Source organism: Xiphophorus maculatus, chromosome 22 (assembly GCF_002775205.1).
Source record: "Xiphophorus maculatus strain JP 163 A chromosome 22, X_maculatus-5.0-male, whole genome shotgun sequence".
NCBI classification, from domain to species: Eukaryota; Metazoa; Chordata; class Actinopteri; order Cyprinodontiformes; family Poeciliidae; genus Xiphophorus; species Xiphophorus maculatus.
This window is the reverse complement of record NC_036464.1, coordinates 14653286-14672039: the sequence shown is the minus strand read 5'-3', so window position 1 is coordinate 14672039 and position 18754 is coordinate 14653286. Positions and strand designations below refer to the sequence as shown.

General features: G+C 38.6%; 1 protein-coding gene across 1 annotated transcript in view; it reads left to right on the top strand.

The window, feature by feature from the left end:
- The window catches only part of LOC102232974 (leucine zipper putative tumor suppressor 2 homolog), a 44630-nt gene extending 25932 nt beyond the window's left edge, over window positions 1–18698 (top strand). Inside the window, exons 3-9 of the mRNA XM_023327601.1 lie at window positions 7948–8596; window positions 11009–11668; window positions 11783–11905; window positions 12272–12418; window positions 12611–13111; window positions 14135–14239; window positions 14367–18698. Of these exons, the coding sequence (XP_023183369.1) occupies window positions 7979–8596; window positions 11009–11668; window positions 11783–11905; window positions 12272–12418; window positions 12611–13111; window positions 14135–14239; window positions 14367–14549 (2337 nt within the window). The 5' untranslated portion in view covers window positions 7948–7978 and the 3' untranslated portion in view covers window positions 14550–18698. The remainder of the gene's footprint in view (window positions 1–7947; window positions 8597–11008; window positions 11669–11782; window positions 11906–12271; window positions 12419–12610; window positions 13112–14134; window positions 14240–14366) is intronic.
- The last annotated feature ends 56 nt before the right edge of the window (window positions 18699–18754 follow it).

Here is an 18754-nt window from a genome sequence, read left to right as displayed (position 1 = left end):
CACTGACCACTGCTGGATAATTTGGCTGGAAAGCCTCCTGGAAAATTCAACAATTGGAGCAGAACAGGAATGTCAGCCATGGTTCTCTTTTTCCCATAGCTGCATCATCAGTTCCGTCCACTGCCAGCTGATATTGGAACCACAGAAAGGAGACTGATATATTTTCACGCATATTTTTGGTACCAATTGAAATATGTTCATAAATTACTGTGCAGGCGACCTGTTCAGGGTGTACCCTGCCTCTCGCCCGAAACGTTCGCTGGAGATAGGCACCAGCACCCCTCCCGACCGCAGTAGGCACAAGGGTGTTAGAAAATGGATGGATGGATGAATGAATTACTGTGCAGGACAAAATGCTGATTAGCGACAAGTCTTTTTGATCAGAAACGTCCAAGGTGAAACGGATATCTTTTAAAAAATGTTGATGACATATTAATCATAAAAACAATTTCATTTACTTACATCACAAATCACATCACATCTTCTGATATAGATATGTTGTGATTTGTAAGATGAGTTGGACCATTATTCAAGATAGCTACTACACTAATAAATTGTATTTTGCACTTTAGGCTGTTTGTGCTTCATTAAACCAGTGCCGCACAAACAGCTTTGGTCAATAGTATTTCTCACCCATTTAAATATATATATATATTGTATTATAAGCATTTCAACGCCCACAGGTGGATAAATTTCACCACCCAGACATGTGGGGTCCTTGAACAAACATTTGTGAGAGAATGGGTCGCTCTCAGAGGTCCAGTAAATTTCACCATGGTACATTGATAGGATCCCACTTGCACAATAATTAAAATCATTGGTAGAATTTTCTCACTACTAAATATTCCTCAATGTTCTGTCAGTGGTTTCATAAGAAGGTGTGAGCATTTAGAAATGACAGTGACTCAGCCAAAAGGTGATAAGCCACTTAAAATCACAGAGCTGGATCAATGGATGTTGATGCGCATTGTGCCCTGAAGTCAGCAATATTTTGCAGAGTCAATAAGACCTTCAAGCTCCATGAGACCGACAGATTATCTGTAGAACAGGGTGTAGAGAGCTTCAAGAGATGGGTGTCTGTGACCTTGCAGCTTTATCCAAGCTTTATATCATCAGGTTTGAATGGATGTAGTGGTGGAAAGCACACCATCATTGGACTCTTTAGTAGCGGTGTCATGTTTTCTGGAGTGATGAACTATGTGTCTGTGACTGGGAATCCAATGTTCAAGTCTTGGCAGATGTATAGTTTGGTGCAGAGGGGATGGTATTGTGCTTTTTCTCAGGTGTTGAGCTTATTTCCAGAGATAGCCACCCTTAATGGTTTAGTGTACCAAGACATTTTGGACAAATTCATGATCCCAACTTCGTGGGAATAATTTAGGAATGATCCCTTCTTGTTTCTGTATGACCGCTTGGCACTGCAAAATGTTTGAATGAATGAGTTTAAAGGGAAAGAAAGGAACTGGTCTGCGAACTCAAGACCTTGTTTGGTTTGAGTGGGGAAGTGGGCTGTAAATTTTGTTGCTTGATGCTGATTTCTGCCCTTAGTGCAAAGTCACAGACAATAGCAACTGCAGAAAGTTTAGATAAAAGACCCAAAGGTGTTTGACCCAACAGATCGCCTTTGTGTTTAATTAAAGTGGAGACCATAAGCCAGGTATTTTCATTCAGTATCAGTGCAGATCATAACTTGACTCAAACTTGACTTTATTTAATGAGATTTTAATCTGTCTGTATGATTGGATTGATTTGATTAGACCTTTCTCTACATAAATTACATCAGTTTCTCTTATGAATGTCATGACACAATTGTTGTGAACTATAAGTTTATAAATATACAGAATTAAATTAGAATATTTTAAGCACATTGTTACTAGTTAATATAGCCATTTGAACTTATGAAAATGCCAGTATCATCAGAAAGGCTGATAGTTCTTCAGCTCAAAAAAATAGTTTCCCAAGAGCTGTGCAAAAAATGTAGATGATCAACTGAAGACTGATGCATCTCTCTGGTCACATACCAGAGTTTTTGTGTATATCTTCCTTTTTATTCAGGAGTTTACTTTTAGATCCTTTTTATCTGCTTGGGATGTGTGTAAAGGAGAAACAGATTCGAGTCGATCCATTCTCACGTCCCGATTGAAGCCAGATGCTTTGAGATGTTAGGGAACCAACCTGTCTGCTATTACACAAAACACATTCATTCACCTATTCACTCCCACTTTTCCTTCCTTCCTTTTTCCATTCTTCATGTCTCGCTATCTCATTTCACCCTGTACATAAAAATCGTGGGCCTTCAGAACCATGACAACGCTTCCAAACAAAGGGAAAGCCTTGAGTCTGCAGCAACAGCAAGTTGGTTGTAAAAGAAGAGATGGAAGAGAAAAAAAAACTAAAAAAAGAGGACCTGCTGCCAAATACCTCTGTATAAACTTCTTTGTAGAAAGCTCATTTGTTTCACAACAAAAAAAAGCTGCTTTTATAAATTCATAGTTCTGTAGTAGTCAGGGCACAAACACTTTTTGGTTCAAAGTTACAATGTCAACAATGCTATCATTCACAATATGTGCCTGGTTTAGGTGAAGAGGGCTGTGATGTGATTGGTTACACAAACGTAGTGCGACCTTAAAGCTGTCCCGTGTGGGGGTAGGTGAGAATGAGCGACCAGAGACAGTCATTGTGTTGGAATGGAGGCACAATATAACCTCAGGCCCTTTGGCAAAACTTTAAAAGAGCTCAGCTTTTTCAGTGGAGCTGGTTTTCTCAATGCAGTGTGGCTCTCTTTTGTCTTAAATTTGATGTTGGAGATTTTGTGAGTAGATGTGTCACAAATAAATGGGAGAATAAACAGGGTGTGGACACATCACCTTTCTGTGTCCTGCTGCCAAGCTTCTATTGTGGATTCTTCTTTGTTTGCAGATGCCAAGCGTTATTCCAGCTTACCTTTACTGCATAGGTTTTGCTGGGCTCAACTCTCACAATTAAACCTTTTTTTGTGTTGATCTATATTAGTAAAAGTCAATCAGAAATTCTGCTGATATAAAACAACCTCTTCACTAAACATAAATGACTTTATAGACTTTAATTTTATTTTTAAGGCGCTGTTCCTCCCCAAAAAACTGTGTAATGACCAGGTAGCCAAATAGCTGTGAACTTATCCAATTACATTCTTTTTTATGGTTCAAGGATTTCTGATGCTGTACTAACAAGTATTTTTTTTCCTAACTTCATAGTTACTTCAGTGGCAGTGTGTCACAGTTCAGGTATAGGCAGATGGAAATCTAGTCACATAGGGCTAAGAAGACAGGATGCTGAATGAAAAAGGGGTTGAAAAACTAAAGGAGAGTGGCAGGAGCGGAGTAGAGTATTAATCCATCTCAGGAAATGTGGAAGAGAGGATACATGACGAAGTAAACAGGAAAGTAGAAAGGGAAGTTAAGTGTAGGAAGGAAGTGGGAAACTCCTAAAATATGACTTAAGAAAAATATCACCTTTGCCATTGATTGAACTTCTCTGAAGATGATCTTCACATGTATTTAGGCATTCATCTTCATTGGAAAGTGACCTAAAGCATCACTGCACCAGATGTAGATTAAGCAATAAAAAAATGTAATAAGCAGAAAACATCGCAAATTTTTCCCCCGATTAAATGTCATTTACAACCATCAGATATTTTTTTCTCTATACAATGAGATGATTTCCTACTGTTTCTTATTTCACGATTCAAATCTTGGCATGTTTAAAAACCTGTAAAATTTATTGCAGTTAGTGAACCATTGAATCGTTTCACATATTTTAAGTATACGTGTCCCTTATGATGCACCCAACTTTGTATGCTAGATTTGCCAAAACAGAATTTACTAATAAAGGCAGCTGAGAGTAACTAATTAAACTGTAAACAAGATAAACTGAAGATCTCAGAAAAATGCTACAAACCTTTGAGAACCTGAACAGTTAGTTCAGGCAGGCTGTAGGTCTCTGCCAGGTGTTCTCATCAATAAAACACATTTTCTCTCCTCTGAGCAAATACTTTCCAGTACTTATTAACTTGCATAGGTTAATTGTTCACTCGTATGTGAACAAATTTCAGTATTTTCCAGCTCTGGATGAAAATGGAAAAAGAAGAGAAGAAGGGAAATAAATCTGTATGTCCAAGCTTTTTTCCATATTTTATTTTTTCATCACAAACTGTGGTTTTTGCATTTTCCATCTTTAAAGCCTCTGCAACAATGACAGTAAATTTGTTATGAACCCTTTATATTTTAAAAAGCAATTTGGAAAAGCATCAAACTTTGAAATCACTATTATGTGTGATCCCTGCTCTGCTTGCTGATTCATTATTGAAATCTAATAAGACCCATTCACATGAAGGCCTCTGCCTTTATTATATAATTCTTGAAACCACAATTAATATTTTTTTCTTCTGGTTAAAGGAACTAGAAGGGGAATAAATGAGGAAAAAAGACTTAAATAGCAAAATTACTCCTGAAACTGACGTAACATTTTCTCATATTGAGGAATTAGAACAACAGATGGTGTTTCTGTCCACATTTACTGTCTTAAGGTTCTCAAACAGGATTACAAATGCCTGATTTCTCCAAGCACTTGTGGCCTCTCTCCGGACTACCTGTTCTTACAAAATCCCCTCAACCTTTCCATCAGTCACCCGCTTTCCACTTGCCTTTGTTTCATCACCTCTAAAATTTTTCATTTTTTCATTTTTCTCTCCATTCTCACGTCTCCAACTCTGTCCAGAGCACAGCAGAGTCTCCACTACAGCTCAGAGGTTGCGTGTGATTGCAAATGGGGGAATCCACTGCAGGGGAATAATACGCTTCCTCTTTTGGCATTTTTAACAGACTTATCATAACAGGATTATTTCCTCCCTGTCGCAGGACCTCCTTCTGCATCTTGTTAGAAAGCTACCTGGAAACTTATTATTCTGGCCCAGTTGATGTGAAGGATAAATTCAAGCACAATATGATCTAGTGCAATTCTAATTTTAATCTGTCAGAAAATGCAATGCATTAGGTTATACATTTTATGAATTTAGATTTAAGTTCCCTGTGTTGACCCCTGCTAGGTGTAGGCAAAACAGTTTATTTTTAAATGCTTCAGTGTCAGAAAAATGTTCAGGAAGTGGAAATTTTCTCTATATTTAGTGGTGATTAAAGCTTGTTTTTCCCTCTTCCCATCTTGTGCTGTTGTCTGGAGAAGAAGATGCATCCACTGAGGAACAAGTGATGGGAACATAAAGTATTTTCACTTTCTCAGAGGAATGTATCAACAAAGAAAGATGGGGGGGGGGGGGGTGCTTCACTAACCTAAAGAAACAGCCCAGTGAGGAACTGAGAGGGGGATATTAGCCTTTGAGATTTGTTGCCGTAGTAGCCAGAACAATATTCCCTCCAGTGGAGGTCACGAGGTTGGGAAGGATGAAATCAAACCAGTTCCCTGCAACTCATCAGGAGGTCACAGGGTAACAGCTTAGGGGGGGGCATGGTTGATGGTTGCAGAGGGTTGTTAATTCTATTTTCCTTGGCCAAGAGGTGCTTGTCAGGGCTTGAAGTGGAGAAGGAGGGCGAGGAGGAGGCAGCGGCTGCATAAAAGGTAACAGGAGGTTGTGAGCTCCGACTATTTTGGCATTGAGGGTGATCACATACCACGAATATCTTTATCTCCTTGACTCATGTGGACTCACAGAATCAGTGTCCTCCCTTTACCATCCCCCCACTTCCTGCATTTGAAGTCATCTCTTTAGAGTTTAGTGAGTGTTGAGTGGAATGGCAGAAACCAACTGAGTGTTTATTTACAGATTACTTCCCCAACATAGTATTTTTTTTTATTACAGATTATTTGGATTTCCACTCACCACAACATTTAGATGTTTTTATGTAGCATCCAGGATGTGTTTATCTGATGTGACAGTCTTTGGGTAAAAGGTTCAATGGCTTTTTATGAAAAATGTTACCATACAGCATTAATCTGTTATTTTTAGATGTGGGAAATGGATATGTCACAGTTGTATTGTTAAGGCATTACCAAAGGTAAAAGTTCATAGCCTATGTATTTTTTTTAATCCTCTTAGTGGATGATCTGCACTATTCATTAGTCAGATTTCTTAAAGGTCTTAAAAGTTTTAAATATCTGTGCACCACAAACCCGTGTGGGCTACAGAACCAGTGAAATCTTTCTTTTTAAAGTTTTATTTGCCATTGGTGGCAAATGCAAAATCGTCATATAAATAACTACATCTTTTGTGCAACACTATGGTTAGATTTAGAAAATATGTTGAGATATATGTGGTGCCGTCTTTATTTTTGAAATCTAGCATCAGTGCCCCTAAAATGTAACTTTTGTCACAGCAGTTATTTACTAACTTTAATTTTACTTGTCTGCTTGTAAGAAAATCTTAGTTCAGCGGTCTTGAAGATGTGTGTCCTTCCAGTCCTCCAGGGCAACAAACACTGATGAAATAGAGTCTTCAAATGGAGGGCTCAGCCTGCTGCAGCTCTTTGTATTTATATTATCTGCTCATGTTCCTGTTCCTAAAAATAGTTTCACTGAGGCTATTGTTGGTTTCTTCAAAGTTGTTTTGATGGGTGAGCAGTGTAACTGTAAGAAAGAAAAGTGACTGAAATTCAAAACTCAGTAAATTTAGATGAGTGCTTACAGTTATAGATGAGGACTTTTAGAAAAATCAAAGCTGATGGTGGTATTGTGATTCACCCCTGTCCCTGATCCGTGTTTCCAAACACATGAACTGCACTTTAGCATCTTTAATGTGCAGTTAGCATTGTTAGTGTGGATGGCATTTCAAAAACAGTATCTCTGTTGAGAAAATCAGGTATGACATTGTATGGCAACTTTGCTCTACTCCATTTTGCTTTCCTGTTATTTACTAAATGCTTCACCCTTTCTTGTAGCCTTAATGAACCAGATATAATATAGTTTCCTTTAACATAACTTAGGATGTTAACTCATACATAACATCCTACTGATTGCATTTAGAATAAATGCATTCAGTAGGATGCATTTAATATAAATTGCATTCAGTAACACTTAAATTTAAGAGTTTCGGTTTTGCAAATGTCAAAACATAAAGGGCCAAAGAAGAGAGGTTTTAATTTTTGTCATATACCTATAAATACTTACCAAATATAGAAGTACTGAGAACAAATGTAAACTTTTGAATGTAAAATTAGGATCATCATTAAGCCTACTTTGCCCTTGAATAAAGACTTGTAAAAGTCTTTATTTAAGGGCAGAAGATATTTTAAAATAGAAACTCTAACATTTTGTTGTTGCTCAAGTGATTATATAGAGGTTGTAAATTGAAGAATTGCTGTTTAAACAATTTATAAAGAAAATCTCAGTTTTCTTCCTCTAACTAGTTCTAGGAATGTTCATTCAAATTAAAAGTAGTCCTCTCAGGAACTTTCTTAGACACAAACTTTATTTACCTTGCCATTTTAGTGGCCCTGCATACAAATTCTTGCAGGTTTGTCAATTCGATTAATATCTAAATGAAAATCAATGGAAAAGTTCTCAATTTATCAGTAAGATGCTGACAGTTCACTCCATCCCTTGGAATATTGCCATTCAGCATGGATTTCATTCCTCCTCATATTTTTCTGGCTCCGAACTCACAATCGTTTCCGTGTATGACTCGATCAGTTGTATTGTTTTTGTCGGCTGTTTTGCAGGATGATCAGAAAAAGGTTGTGCTCATTGGGGCCAAATTCTAACTCCTTTAGTAATCTAAGCCAGTATGAGCATCAAAGCTCATACTGGCTTTGATGCCATTGAAACAGAAATTATTCTAAATAAAGCCTTAAGATGACCTATTTACGCAAATACAGTCCTGTTATAAAACATGTCTCAGGGTTAGTTTTCTTCTACTTAAAGCATGTGACTGTAATATCTTTGTTTCTTCTCTCTCATTAGTGTGCTGTTTGTCTGATGCGGTCAGGCTGCCATGGCTCTGGTCCAGGCACTTCCTGTGAGTGACCATCCCAATCCAGGTCTTGACCTCCACCAGTGCCGGCCACTATCACCCCACTCCCCCTCGGACCTCTGCTCCGGTCCTTGTGGGGCCTGCAGCTCCGACACAGCCATGGGTTCAGTCAGCAGTCTCATATCAGGCAGGACATATCAAGAGAGGCACTGCAGGGCAGGCAGCGAATTCACCAACAAACCACGTCGCTCCACGCCGGCCACCAGCTGCTTCCGGCTGCAGGACAAAACCCTCCGCAGTGGGAGCTCCCTGGAGCAGCTGCTGGTCAACAGCAACCACACACAGCCTCAGGCCCAGGTTCTCCCTCCGCCACTGCCCACCAAAAAGCAGCCGCGACCTGGAAACTCTGCCGGTGCAAGTGGGGGTGGAATGGCTGCTGGAGCAGCTGGAGGTGGAACCAATGCAAACTTTGGATATGTAAGCGAAGAGGTGGTTGTTGGAGACTGGAACGACAACCTGGTGCTGACCGTCGCCAGTCCCTGCAGCGACCTGGAGGACCTAAAGGACAACGGGACTGTGAACGGCAACATCGGTGGGCCTCCTCCCAAACTCGTCCCAGTGTCTGGACAGCTAGAGAAGGTGAGGAGATGATGAAATATTTCTATTCAACAAAGGTCAAACAGTTTTTAGTTTTGTTTTTATCTGTTGAAAGAAAGTTTCAACAACAAATTAAACTGAATGAATGTATTTGGTAACCAGCCTTAAAACTATAATATTGCACTGTGCTTCAAAATAAGTTTTTTTGTTGTTGTTGTTTTTCTCTTCTCATTTAAAAAAACTCCACTTTTGATTTATCTGCAGATTTCTGATGTTTCCACTTGATCTTTATTAGACTGCTGACAGACAGTGTTCTTGGAGACCTGCTATCAATATCATCATTTTTCAGACTTTGCAGAATACGAAACATAATGTCAGAGGATATCTTTGATGGTCTATCAAAAGATAGAGGGACCAATGATGGTCTTAAATTTCCTCCATTCATACACACATAGACTCCACCTGTGATGTTGTGGAATCCAAACTCTTGAGATAGAAATTTACAGCATTTTCAGAGTGATGAACACCAACCAGACTTAAAATATGTCAGATTATATTAAAAATACTTCTTTTTTTACAGAAAATAACCCTTGTAGAAACAGCACTGCTATAATAATAATGGCTAATGGTTATTAGGTCATGTTTAACTACGGAACCAGGAATTTCTTGATCTATTAGAATACTGTATTGTCATTATTACCGTACCCCGTGCCTATGTCCGAGTTTAATATAGAGAAATCAAGAATAAATACAATAAATACATAAATTTTTAAAGAAATATAATTTTTACAACATAACACATACATAAACAAGAAGAGAACTGAAAGGGTTTATTGACAATTAAAGAAGTAAATAACTAGGTATACCAAGACAAAATTATTAGCTAAAAATGAAAATGTCAAAATGTTGCCACATTTCACAATAAATATATTATTATTAATTATGTGGTTATTATTTTTAGTAGTAGTAAATTATATGATTGTTGTCAGATGTTTTAGTTGTACCTTTATGGAAAAGGAGCAGAAAAATTTAAAGAATGGGTTTTTTTTTCTCTGAAGATATTTTTTAGTTCAGGTTTGATGCATTTAAATATAACAGTCTTCTCATTTCCCTGTCTATAAAAATAATTATACATTTTCTGTGTGTATTTATGTGTATGTTTTCAAACAAGAATATATGTTTTGTCAATCTTAAAATTTTGTTTTAACAAATCTCTGTTCTGTTTTGAATTTGAGTTTGGCCAGTGTTTTACATTTTGGATTAAAAGCCGTCCAGCTTCCATCAAAAAACACAATCAGTGAAATACTTTCTTAATGCTGATTTCTGATTAAGAGCTTGCTTTAGTAGTCATATTTTCCAACAATGATTCCACCATGCACATCGCTGAGGAAAAAGCAATAATTTATTTTTTCTTTAAGTGGAAAACTGTAATTTCTTGATTTTGTTTCATTCACTTCAATTAATCTATTGACACATTTATTTCAGTATTTGTTCTTGGTTATGACCGTTTTGATCTACCGCATGTCAAAACATCTTTGACTGTAACTAAGAGGAACACTGCAATGGGATGTTGAGATGTTTTTATTTTTGTCCAGAAGCATTTGAAGCAAAGTGATTATATGCAAAGTGACCGATTACTGAACCAGAAATCTTTATTTGACTATCAGCATGATACTAAATCCCTCTCTGTACTGTAAGGACTGAGACCTCTGTCCTTTTTAAAGGACAACGTTGTCTTCAGTTACAGCTCGGGATTACGTGATCGGACACTTAATGTTTTTTTCAATCTGCTTTCGCCTATCTTTAGATTCTATTCATAAGAAAGTCTGAGGTTATTTAATTAGCTCATTTCCATCAATCCATTGAGCCAGACCAACTCGGATGGATCAGTTGACTCACCTTGCAGACGCTTTATGATCAGTGACAGAAATCACTTACTTCTATCGACGTATCTAATGAACCTTAAGGAACATCATTAAAAATGCTTACAGAACAGAAGAAGCTTTCTGTGTCATCTCTACTGGACCTTCACCTCCAGTTTTCACTCTCTTATTCCTTTGACCTTTAATCAAATGTCCTCTCTTCTTACTCCATCTATTTATTTACTCGTTTGTTAAGATTATCAGTATTAGTGCAGTCTATTCTGACAGTGGTACAGGTCAGAATATCAGTCACCTCATTTGAAATAGCCTAATAGCAGTGCCTATAGAAGTATATTCATTAAAATTTTCCATATTACATTATTGCTACAACTTTTATGTTTGTGTTGTGTAGTGCTATTTATTTCATCTAGATTTTCTAAAATGTAATATGGAATCATTCTTAAGTAGCAGAACAAGAATAGATGGGGCTAACTTGTTTTTGCATAAGTAATAAATATGCATAAGTATAGTAGAACAGATGAGCTTTTTGTAAGTCAAAAATGATCAATTGTTTTATTTTCTTCCCTTTCAGAACATGGAGAAAGTCTTGATTCGTCCCACGGCTTTCAAACCTGTCGTCCCCAAGAACCGTCACTCGGTGCAGTACCTGTCTCCACGGCCAGGAGGCAGCAGTCTGTCTGAGAGCCAAGCCAGCCTAAACCTCCTGTTGCCCCTCGTCGCCCCCAACAGCACGAGCAGCACAAACAGCAACGTTGGCAGCTCCAGCTCCAGCTCTGAGGGGAAAACCAATTTGTGCGGAGGCCGTAACGCTCGCAGCATCCAGTCCTGCTCCATGTCCGACTCTGGGAGAAACTCCCTCTCCAGCCTCCCCACCCACAGCAGCACAGGCTACAGTTTGGCTCCCAGCGAGGGATCCAGCTCGGGGTCTGGTTCCGGGGGCTCGGTGGAGCCGGTGTCGGCTCTGGTTCGCAACACTTCAGGAGGAAGTGGCGGCCACGGTCACAGCAATTCGGACAGCGGACGCTCCTCCTTCAGCAAAAGCACAGGCTCGGGGTCGTTGAGCGGGCGCGGGCAGCCCCTCTCCGACAGCGGGTCCTGTGGGCACTCGCCACCACCTGTGGAGGGATACGAAGTGGTGGTGAAGGAGCTGGAAGAGAAACTGAGGGAGCGAGACCAGGAGCTCCAACAGCTCCGGGAAAACCTGGATGAGAACGAGGCAGCCATCTGCCAGGTGGGGCGCCGTCATCCTGTCACACGAACAAAACTCATTTAAAATGTCAAATAAAGCCTTTGATGCTGACGCTGGTTCAGAAAACTGTCTCACTCATTCCTTTTGTGTTGGAAGGTGTATGAAGAAAAGCAGCGACGCTGTGAAAGAGAGATGGAGGAGTTGAGACAGAGCTGTGCAGTCAAGATGAAACAGACGTCTCAGAAAGCTCAGAGAGCCCAGCAGGTGCTGCAGTTACAGGTAAGTGAGACACATAGAAACATTTTATGTCTTATGCCGTGCTTTGCAAAGCTATTCATACCCCTTTTAGACTTTTCACGTTTTGTCACATTACAACCACAAACCTGAAAGTATTTTATTAGGATTCTGTTTTCTCACCGATGATCTCTATCGACTTCAGAGAACTTTACAGAGCTGCGGGGGATTGTACATTTTGAAGTTATGAAACTGAAATATGTTTTCTAAACTTCAATAGTGTGCAAAATGTGTTTTTTTTAAATGTCAGTGTTAAGTAACCTGACTACGCTGTGTTTTTGTCTCAGGAATTATAAACGTCATGTGATAATTTGACCTTCATATCGAACCTGCATGTCTGCTCGTTCCCAGGTATTCCAGCTACAGCAGGAGAAAAAGAAGCTGCAGGAGGATTTCTCATCCCTGCTGCAGGACAGAGAAACACTAGAGAGAAAGTGTGCCACCATCCAGAGGGAGCAGACGCAGCTGGGGCCTCGACTGGAGGAGACGAAGTGGGAGGTGAGAAAGAATGTGACTTTGGAAAGGTCACATTCTGATTCGCAGTGTCTTTGATTTTGGCAGGAATCCTTTTGCTGTATGTCTCTTTTTTTGTTACTATAAAATGTTTGAGTATGATAAGGCTTAAAATACGTTATACAAGTATTTCTAGAGTTTCTGCCTTCCTCCAATACATTTCATTCTGTTCATCAGGTTTGTCAGAAGTCAGGAGAGATCTCGCTCCTGAAGCAGCAGCTGAAAGAAATCCAGTCTGAGCTCAGCCAGAAAGCAGGTGACATTGTCGTGCTCAAGGCCCAGCTCAGGGAAGCTCGCTCCGAGCTGCAATCGAGCCAGGGCCGAACCCAGGAGGCCCAGACGGCCCTGCGGACGAGATCCCTGGAGCTGGAGGTCTGCGAGAACGAACTCCAAAGACGCAAGAGTGAAGCCGAGCTGCTGCGGGAGAAAGTCAGCCGTCTGGAGGACGAGTCGGGCCGGATCCGCGACACACTGTCCAATCACAGCGGAAACGCACCCAAGAAGGGGCTTGGCATGAGCCTATCGTTTCAACAGGGAAGAGTTGTGATGGGAAGGGGAGGTCCCAGTCCCTACATGTACCGTGATGGAGAGGACGGTTACCTGGTGTGGGGCGGAGAGAGCGACGAAGCCAAGGCTCAGAGGCAGAATGCAGAAACCCTAATGGGACTCAGACAGCAGGTACTTTTTTGGCAATTCTTTGTGGCACAGAAAACAAAAGTAGATGTAAAAAAGTGGAATTTTCATGAATATTTTAGCAAACTGCCTTTTGGATACAATTCGGTTTATTTTTAGAGCAAATGGGCCAAATTCTTAAAAAATATATGATCATATCACAGGGTTTCCCCCAGAAAACTTACTAAACCTGGTGCTCAGGGCGCTACGGCAGTCATCCAGCCACCTGCTGTGTTTGAGTTAAAAGATTTTTAAAGTTGACAGGAAATTTATCACACTTCTATATTTTCAAGAGAACACATACAGAGATCGCAGTTTTAACAATGCTAGCTGTGCTAACAGTGCTGAAATAGTATACTAAAGGGTGTTGGAAATGTCAACTCTGTAATTATGTTTGTCTGTTGCAAAACAGTGAAAATAGTTTTACAGCAATTGCTCTCACACACGCTTGATGTGGCATCTACCATAATTAATTAATGGCCTCTCGTAGCACAAAGGCTAGAGAAATATTTCCACTACTGATCTCATTGTTGTCCTATATTATTGTCATCAAACATAAATCAGAATCAGCTAATGTAAGTATGAGCATGTCAAGCCTTTACAAAAACAGGAGATCAAATAACAGCCCCTAAGTTTTTATCGTTGCACATCTGTTATGCAGACTACAGTTTTAGCTGTTTGTGCATTTTGACCTTTCTCTTTCTTTCCACCTCTGCCTACCTTTAAGATTCGATCTAAAAAGCTCATTGTTGTGTCTATTCTATTCTTCAAATAAATTGAACTTCAGAAATACTCCTCGGAGTTATTTTAATCCAATACAGCTATGGAACTCATGACATATATTCTGTGTTTGTTTCCATTCAATTTATCAAGCTCTATTTTAATTTAAGTTTTTTTAAGAGGTGCATTAGCTCATAAAATTTTCAAGTATTAAAAGTCGTTTCACAGTTTTGTAAATCTGTGCCTGTGCACCAACCACACCTTTCACCACTGAAATGCAAAACTTTTTTTCTTTTTTTTTTTTTCCAGGTGGATCGACTGAAAGCCGAGCTCATGTATGAGAGAAGAACTGGCGAGGAGCAGCGGTCACGCTTTGAGGAAGAGAGGAGGGTCTGGCACGAGGAGAAAGAGAAAGTAAAAAAAATAATAATTTAAATAAAAATCTAAATCTTCTTTTCTCTATTTTACATTGTTTGCTGCTTGCTTCCTCACATATTTTATTTACAGTGTTGGCTCCCCCCCCACCCCCCCTTTCACCCAGGTAATCCGCTATCAAAAGCAGCTGCAACAGAACTACATCCAGATGTATCGCCGCAACCGTGATCTAGAGCGAGTGATGAGGGAGCTGAGTCTGGAGCTGGAGAACAGGGACATGGAGGACTACGAGGTCCGCAGCGGCAGCAATGACATCCACTTTGAGGAAATCACTGCCACTGAGATCTAGACACACACGCACACACGCACGTAATCCAGTAAAATGTGCACACACAACATGGAGAAAACTCACTAAAGTTCCTGAAGATGCAAACCAAACACTGAACTGTGGACCAAATGCTGTACTAGCTTCAACGTGGTGTTACATGGAGCGCAGACCGAGCTCTGAACACTGTTAAAAAGGGAACATCTCCCAAAGGTGCATTTGTTAGTCCGTGTTAACACAGATGTGCCCCACTAATTCATCTCCTGGCATCTCCTGCAGTGTTTCTATTAGGTTTTTACCTCTATAAAGCCAGCACAAAGACTGCATTCTTTCTGAGACCAAAAGCATTGAGGAGCGTGTCATTTTCAGAATATCTTCAAATCAGGGTGTTTAAATTAAACAGGAACCTAAAGCAAAAAATTATATATATATATATATATATATATATATAATATTCCCTACAGAAAAATCTCATCATCATGCACTTAAGCTTCTTGGCTGCTTGCAATATAAAACACCTGGCCACCAGCATGTACAGTATATTCAGGCGTCAACACAGCAGTTCAGTTAGCAGTGACCAATCTAAACTACGGCGCCGCAAAAAAAAAAAACTTCATAGCATTGACAGTTTAGATTCCTCATTTACCACCAACCTGTAAATAAGTTAGAAGACATGTTGTAATTTAGGCATTTTGACTGCAGTTTGTGTTATTACAGCACATGTGTGGTGACCTGTGTTTTCAGAGAGAAAGAACATAATAACTCATCTCTGCTTAGCTCACTGAGAGAAACAATGGCATGATTTTACCCAAGATTTCCAGTTCTCTTTTGTCTGGGATTATTCTGTTTTCTTCAGAAGAAAATCAGAAAAGTGATACCAACTAAGCTCAACTTCGATGTTTGAGCTCATAGTTTATTTACTTGTGGACATCTCATTCTGTTGCTTCCCACCAAGACTCCATGATCCAATAAAAGCTAGTTTTTCACTTTGAACTCATGTTTTTTAGTCATACTGTGCCTCATAAAACTGGTTCAGACGATGTAGCGAGCCTGAATTTAGCTTGGGGGAAAAGGTGAAGTATGGCAGATATCAGTGGGGTTTATAAAGATCTCTCTTTTTTATTTGTTTTTCTCCCAGTTCCAACTTTCTGCTTCATTGTTAGCTATTTTTATCTATCTCAGCTATTAGCACCAGGGTGAAACCAAATCCAAACCAGTATCGAAAGTGCAGGATTACAATCTTGTGCGGCAACGAAGATGTATTACATGCCTGTAGTTTCTGTTTTGGATTTCTTTCTTTCCTCTGTGACTCCCACAGTGCAGGTCAAGAGTTTACACACACTCATTAACGGTATGACTGTCACGCTAATTTTGTTCTTTTAATGATTATTCACTTAAACCATTCTCTTTTTCAGGATTAAATAGTTTAAACAAAAACAATGCATTAGAAAAAAATATAATAATTGGTTCTGGAAATTGGAATTAAATTAATGTTTTCTTTAATCTGCACAGGTTCAAAGTTATACATAAACATTCAAATATGTATATACTTGCCTACTAATATTTAGATAAATGTCCCTTAACAAACTCCACTTCACTCCAATTTATTTTTGTAACAAGCTTCTGGCATAATTATGGTTAGAGATATGATCACTGTCAATATAATCAGCAGAGTTTATTTAATTTGGATTGTGTCCTCACATATCAGCTTTTAAAGCCTAGTACATGCACTTTCAATACAGTTGTGGTCTGGGCTTTATTGTTTCTCTACCTTTTATTATTCCTAAACCAGTTTTCTTGTGTTTTGGGGGATTGTAGTGACCAATAACTATAATAGTGATTGATAACTTAGCTGCCAATAACACAACACATTTTTTTCACTTCTTAATGTAATCAAGCCATTAATGTAACAGCTGGTGAATAACATAAGTTATTGTTATAATATTTTAGAACAATAAAATGTAACATTTTCTTTGCTTATTGAATTTTAGGAAATTCTTTAAAAATATATACTAATAATATGCATAATATGTGCATAAAAGGGCTGTATTTCTTATGAATATTTTTTTACTCATCAGATGGGTGTGTTAGTTGGCACAATAGTCACATTAATTTTTCAAGTATGCAGAATATGCAGCGCTCTTCCCTAATTAAGGTCATGAGCTTCTATTTGAGTATTATCCATTGAAAAATCTTTATGGAGGATATTATTTGCTTAGATATATAGATTTATATATTAATGTATGAAGGAATATTAAATTAATAACTGTGAAATGCATTTAGCTCTCTTGTTGGAATGCACTAAATCTCAAGAAATTAAAACTATGTTTTACATTTTACATTTTCCAATAAGGTAATAACTAATTACATTGTTGACAAAACATTATTTTTTGGCTTTTTTACATTTTGAAAACATTACATTATTTGCTCATGTTGAGGAACGTTTTATGGTAAGACGGGACAAAGACTGAGCTGTTTGACCACAATCACGAAAGGCATGAACTGAATTTCAAAGGTTTGTGCTTCAACAGGACATTGATCCTAAACTTAAACCAGAACTGATTTTGAAATGGATAAACCAGAGTAACATTTAAACTTTTTGCACCCCTATCTTGTTTTTGTAAGATTTATGGAAGTACTTATCATAAAATCATCCCACCACCAAAATAATGTTTTCAATGAGTCATTGACACAATAAAACTTTCATGCTCATGATGAGTGTATGTGAACTTCAGCACTGTTTTAGTTCCCTAGATATCATTACTAGCGAAGTCCCAAAAAAAAAAAAAAAACATGTTTAAAAGTCGTCTGTGTTTCTGGTATTTGGCCTAATTATTTTCACTGAATGCTAAAGGAGATGGGAGCGGTGCGTTTGCATGTCTTTGTTTGCAGGACCTTTCGGAAGAAGCCAGCTCAGGTGAAGTGAGAGTTTGCAGAGGTGTTTGCTACTGCAGCGTTCAAAGCCTGCAGGCTTTTCATGGAGCGTGGAAACATTCTCACAGTAAATGCAGGGCTGTGTGTGACACTGAGCATAGAGATATAGGGCTGCTGAGAACTTTATTTTGTGAAGAGTCTTTATTAAGGAATAATATAGAATTGATACGAGGGAATCTATATAATGGAGGAAAAGTTGTATATTTTTTATATATATGTAGCACCTGAATAACTTTTGCTGTAATACTGGTGTGGATTGATGTCGATCGTATACCAATGTTTCAGTTGATGGATGAGTTACAAATGGAAGCATCTGCAGAGAGAACACGTGCACCTAATACTGTAATGCATGACAAGTTAATGTTTACATTATATAATCTGTATTGAAAAATCTTGCATTCTGATGAGCAAGCTTGCTGAAAAGCAGGATATAAAACCGAAGGGAGTTTTCTTTTTATGTGTTCTGCTCATCTTTGCCTTTTTTCTCACTACTCTGAGCTGTCCTTAAGTTGATTTCCAGTGTCATACTAGTCCAGACCTCCCTTTTGCGTTTTGTCACGCAACATTGGCTTAGAAGACAAATGAGATTGTTGTTATTTTGAGGAACATCTTTATTAATGTGAGAGATGGACTGATGCAAGTCTAGGAAGTTTTATTTTACAGTCATATTTCAGTACGCTGCACGTTATCACCACTTTCATTGGGGATCATGAAATAGTCTAGAGCATTAAGCACTGTGTATACATTCCTGTGGGAAGTAGCTCAGTTCTGCCACATTCACTTTAACTAGACGTAGACTGTTAATCAGCACATCTGCACAGCAACAAGCACAGGATGCTTCTGACTCACACCTAAACATTTTCTCATATCTCAACATGAGATATGAGAAAATGTTCAAAAGTAACATGACTATTTTCTGTGTAAATATGTAAAACACCAAGCAGTATAACAGAGTGTCAATGTCTTTTATTTAGGCAACATATCTATTTCCAATGTAGCCACTGTGACTAGACCAAAGCAACGTAACATTTCTGTTTGGGTTTTTTTGGCGGGGGGGTTGTTTTTACATTTTTGTGGCATTTTTCATCCTTTTGTGAGCATTCTTTTTGTATTTTTACTTTCTGTGTGTTGTCATTAATTCAATAAAGTATGTAGCTGTTTGTGTATATTTTTATGTGTACAATACATGTACAAATTACAGTGTTTTTAATTAAAGAGCAAGTGGTCACAACGTAAAAATGACTGGAGTAATTGTTATGTTACCTGGAACACAAGAAAATGCATAAAGCGTCCTA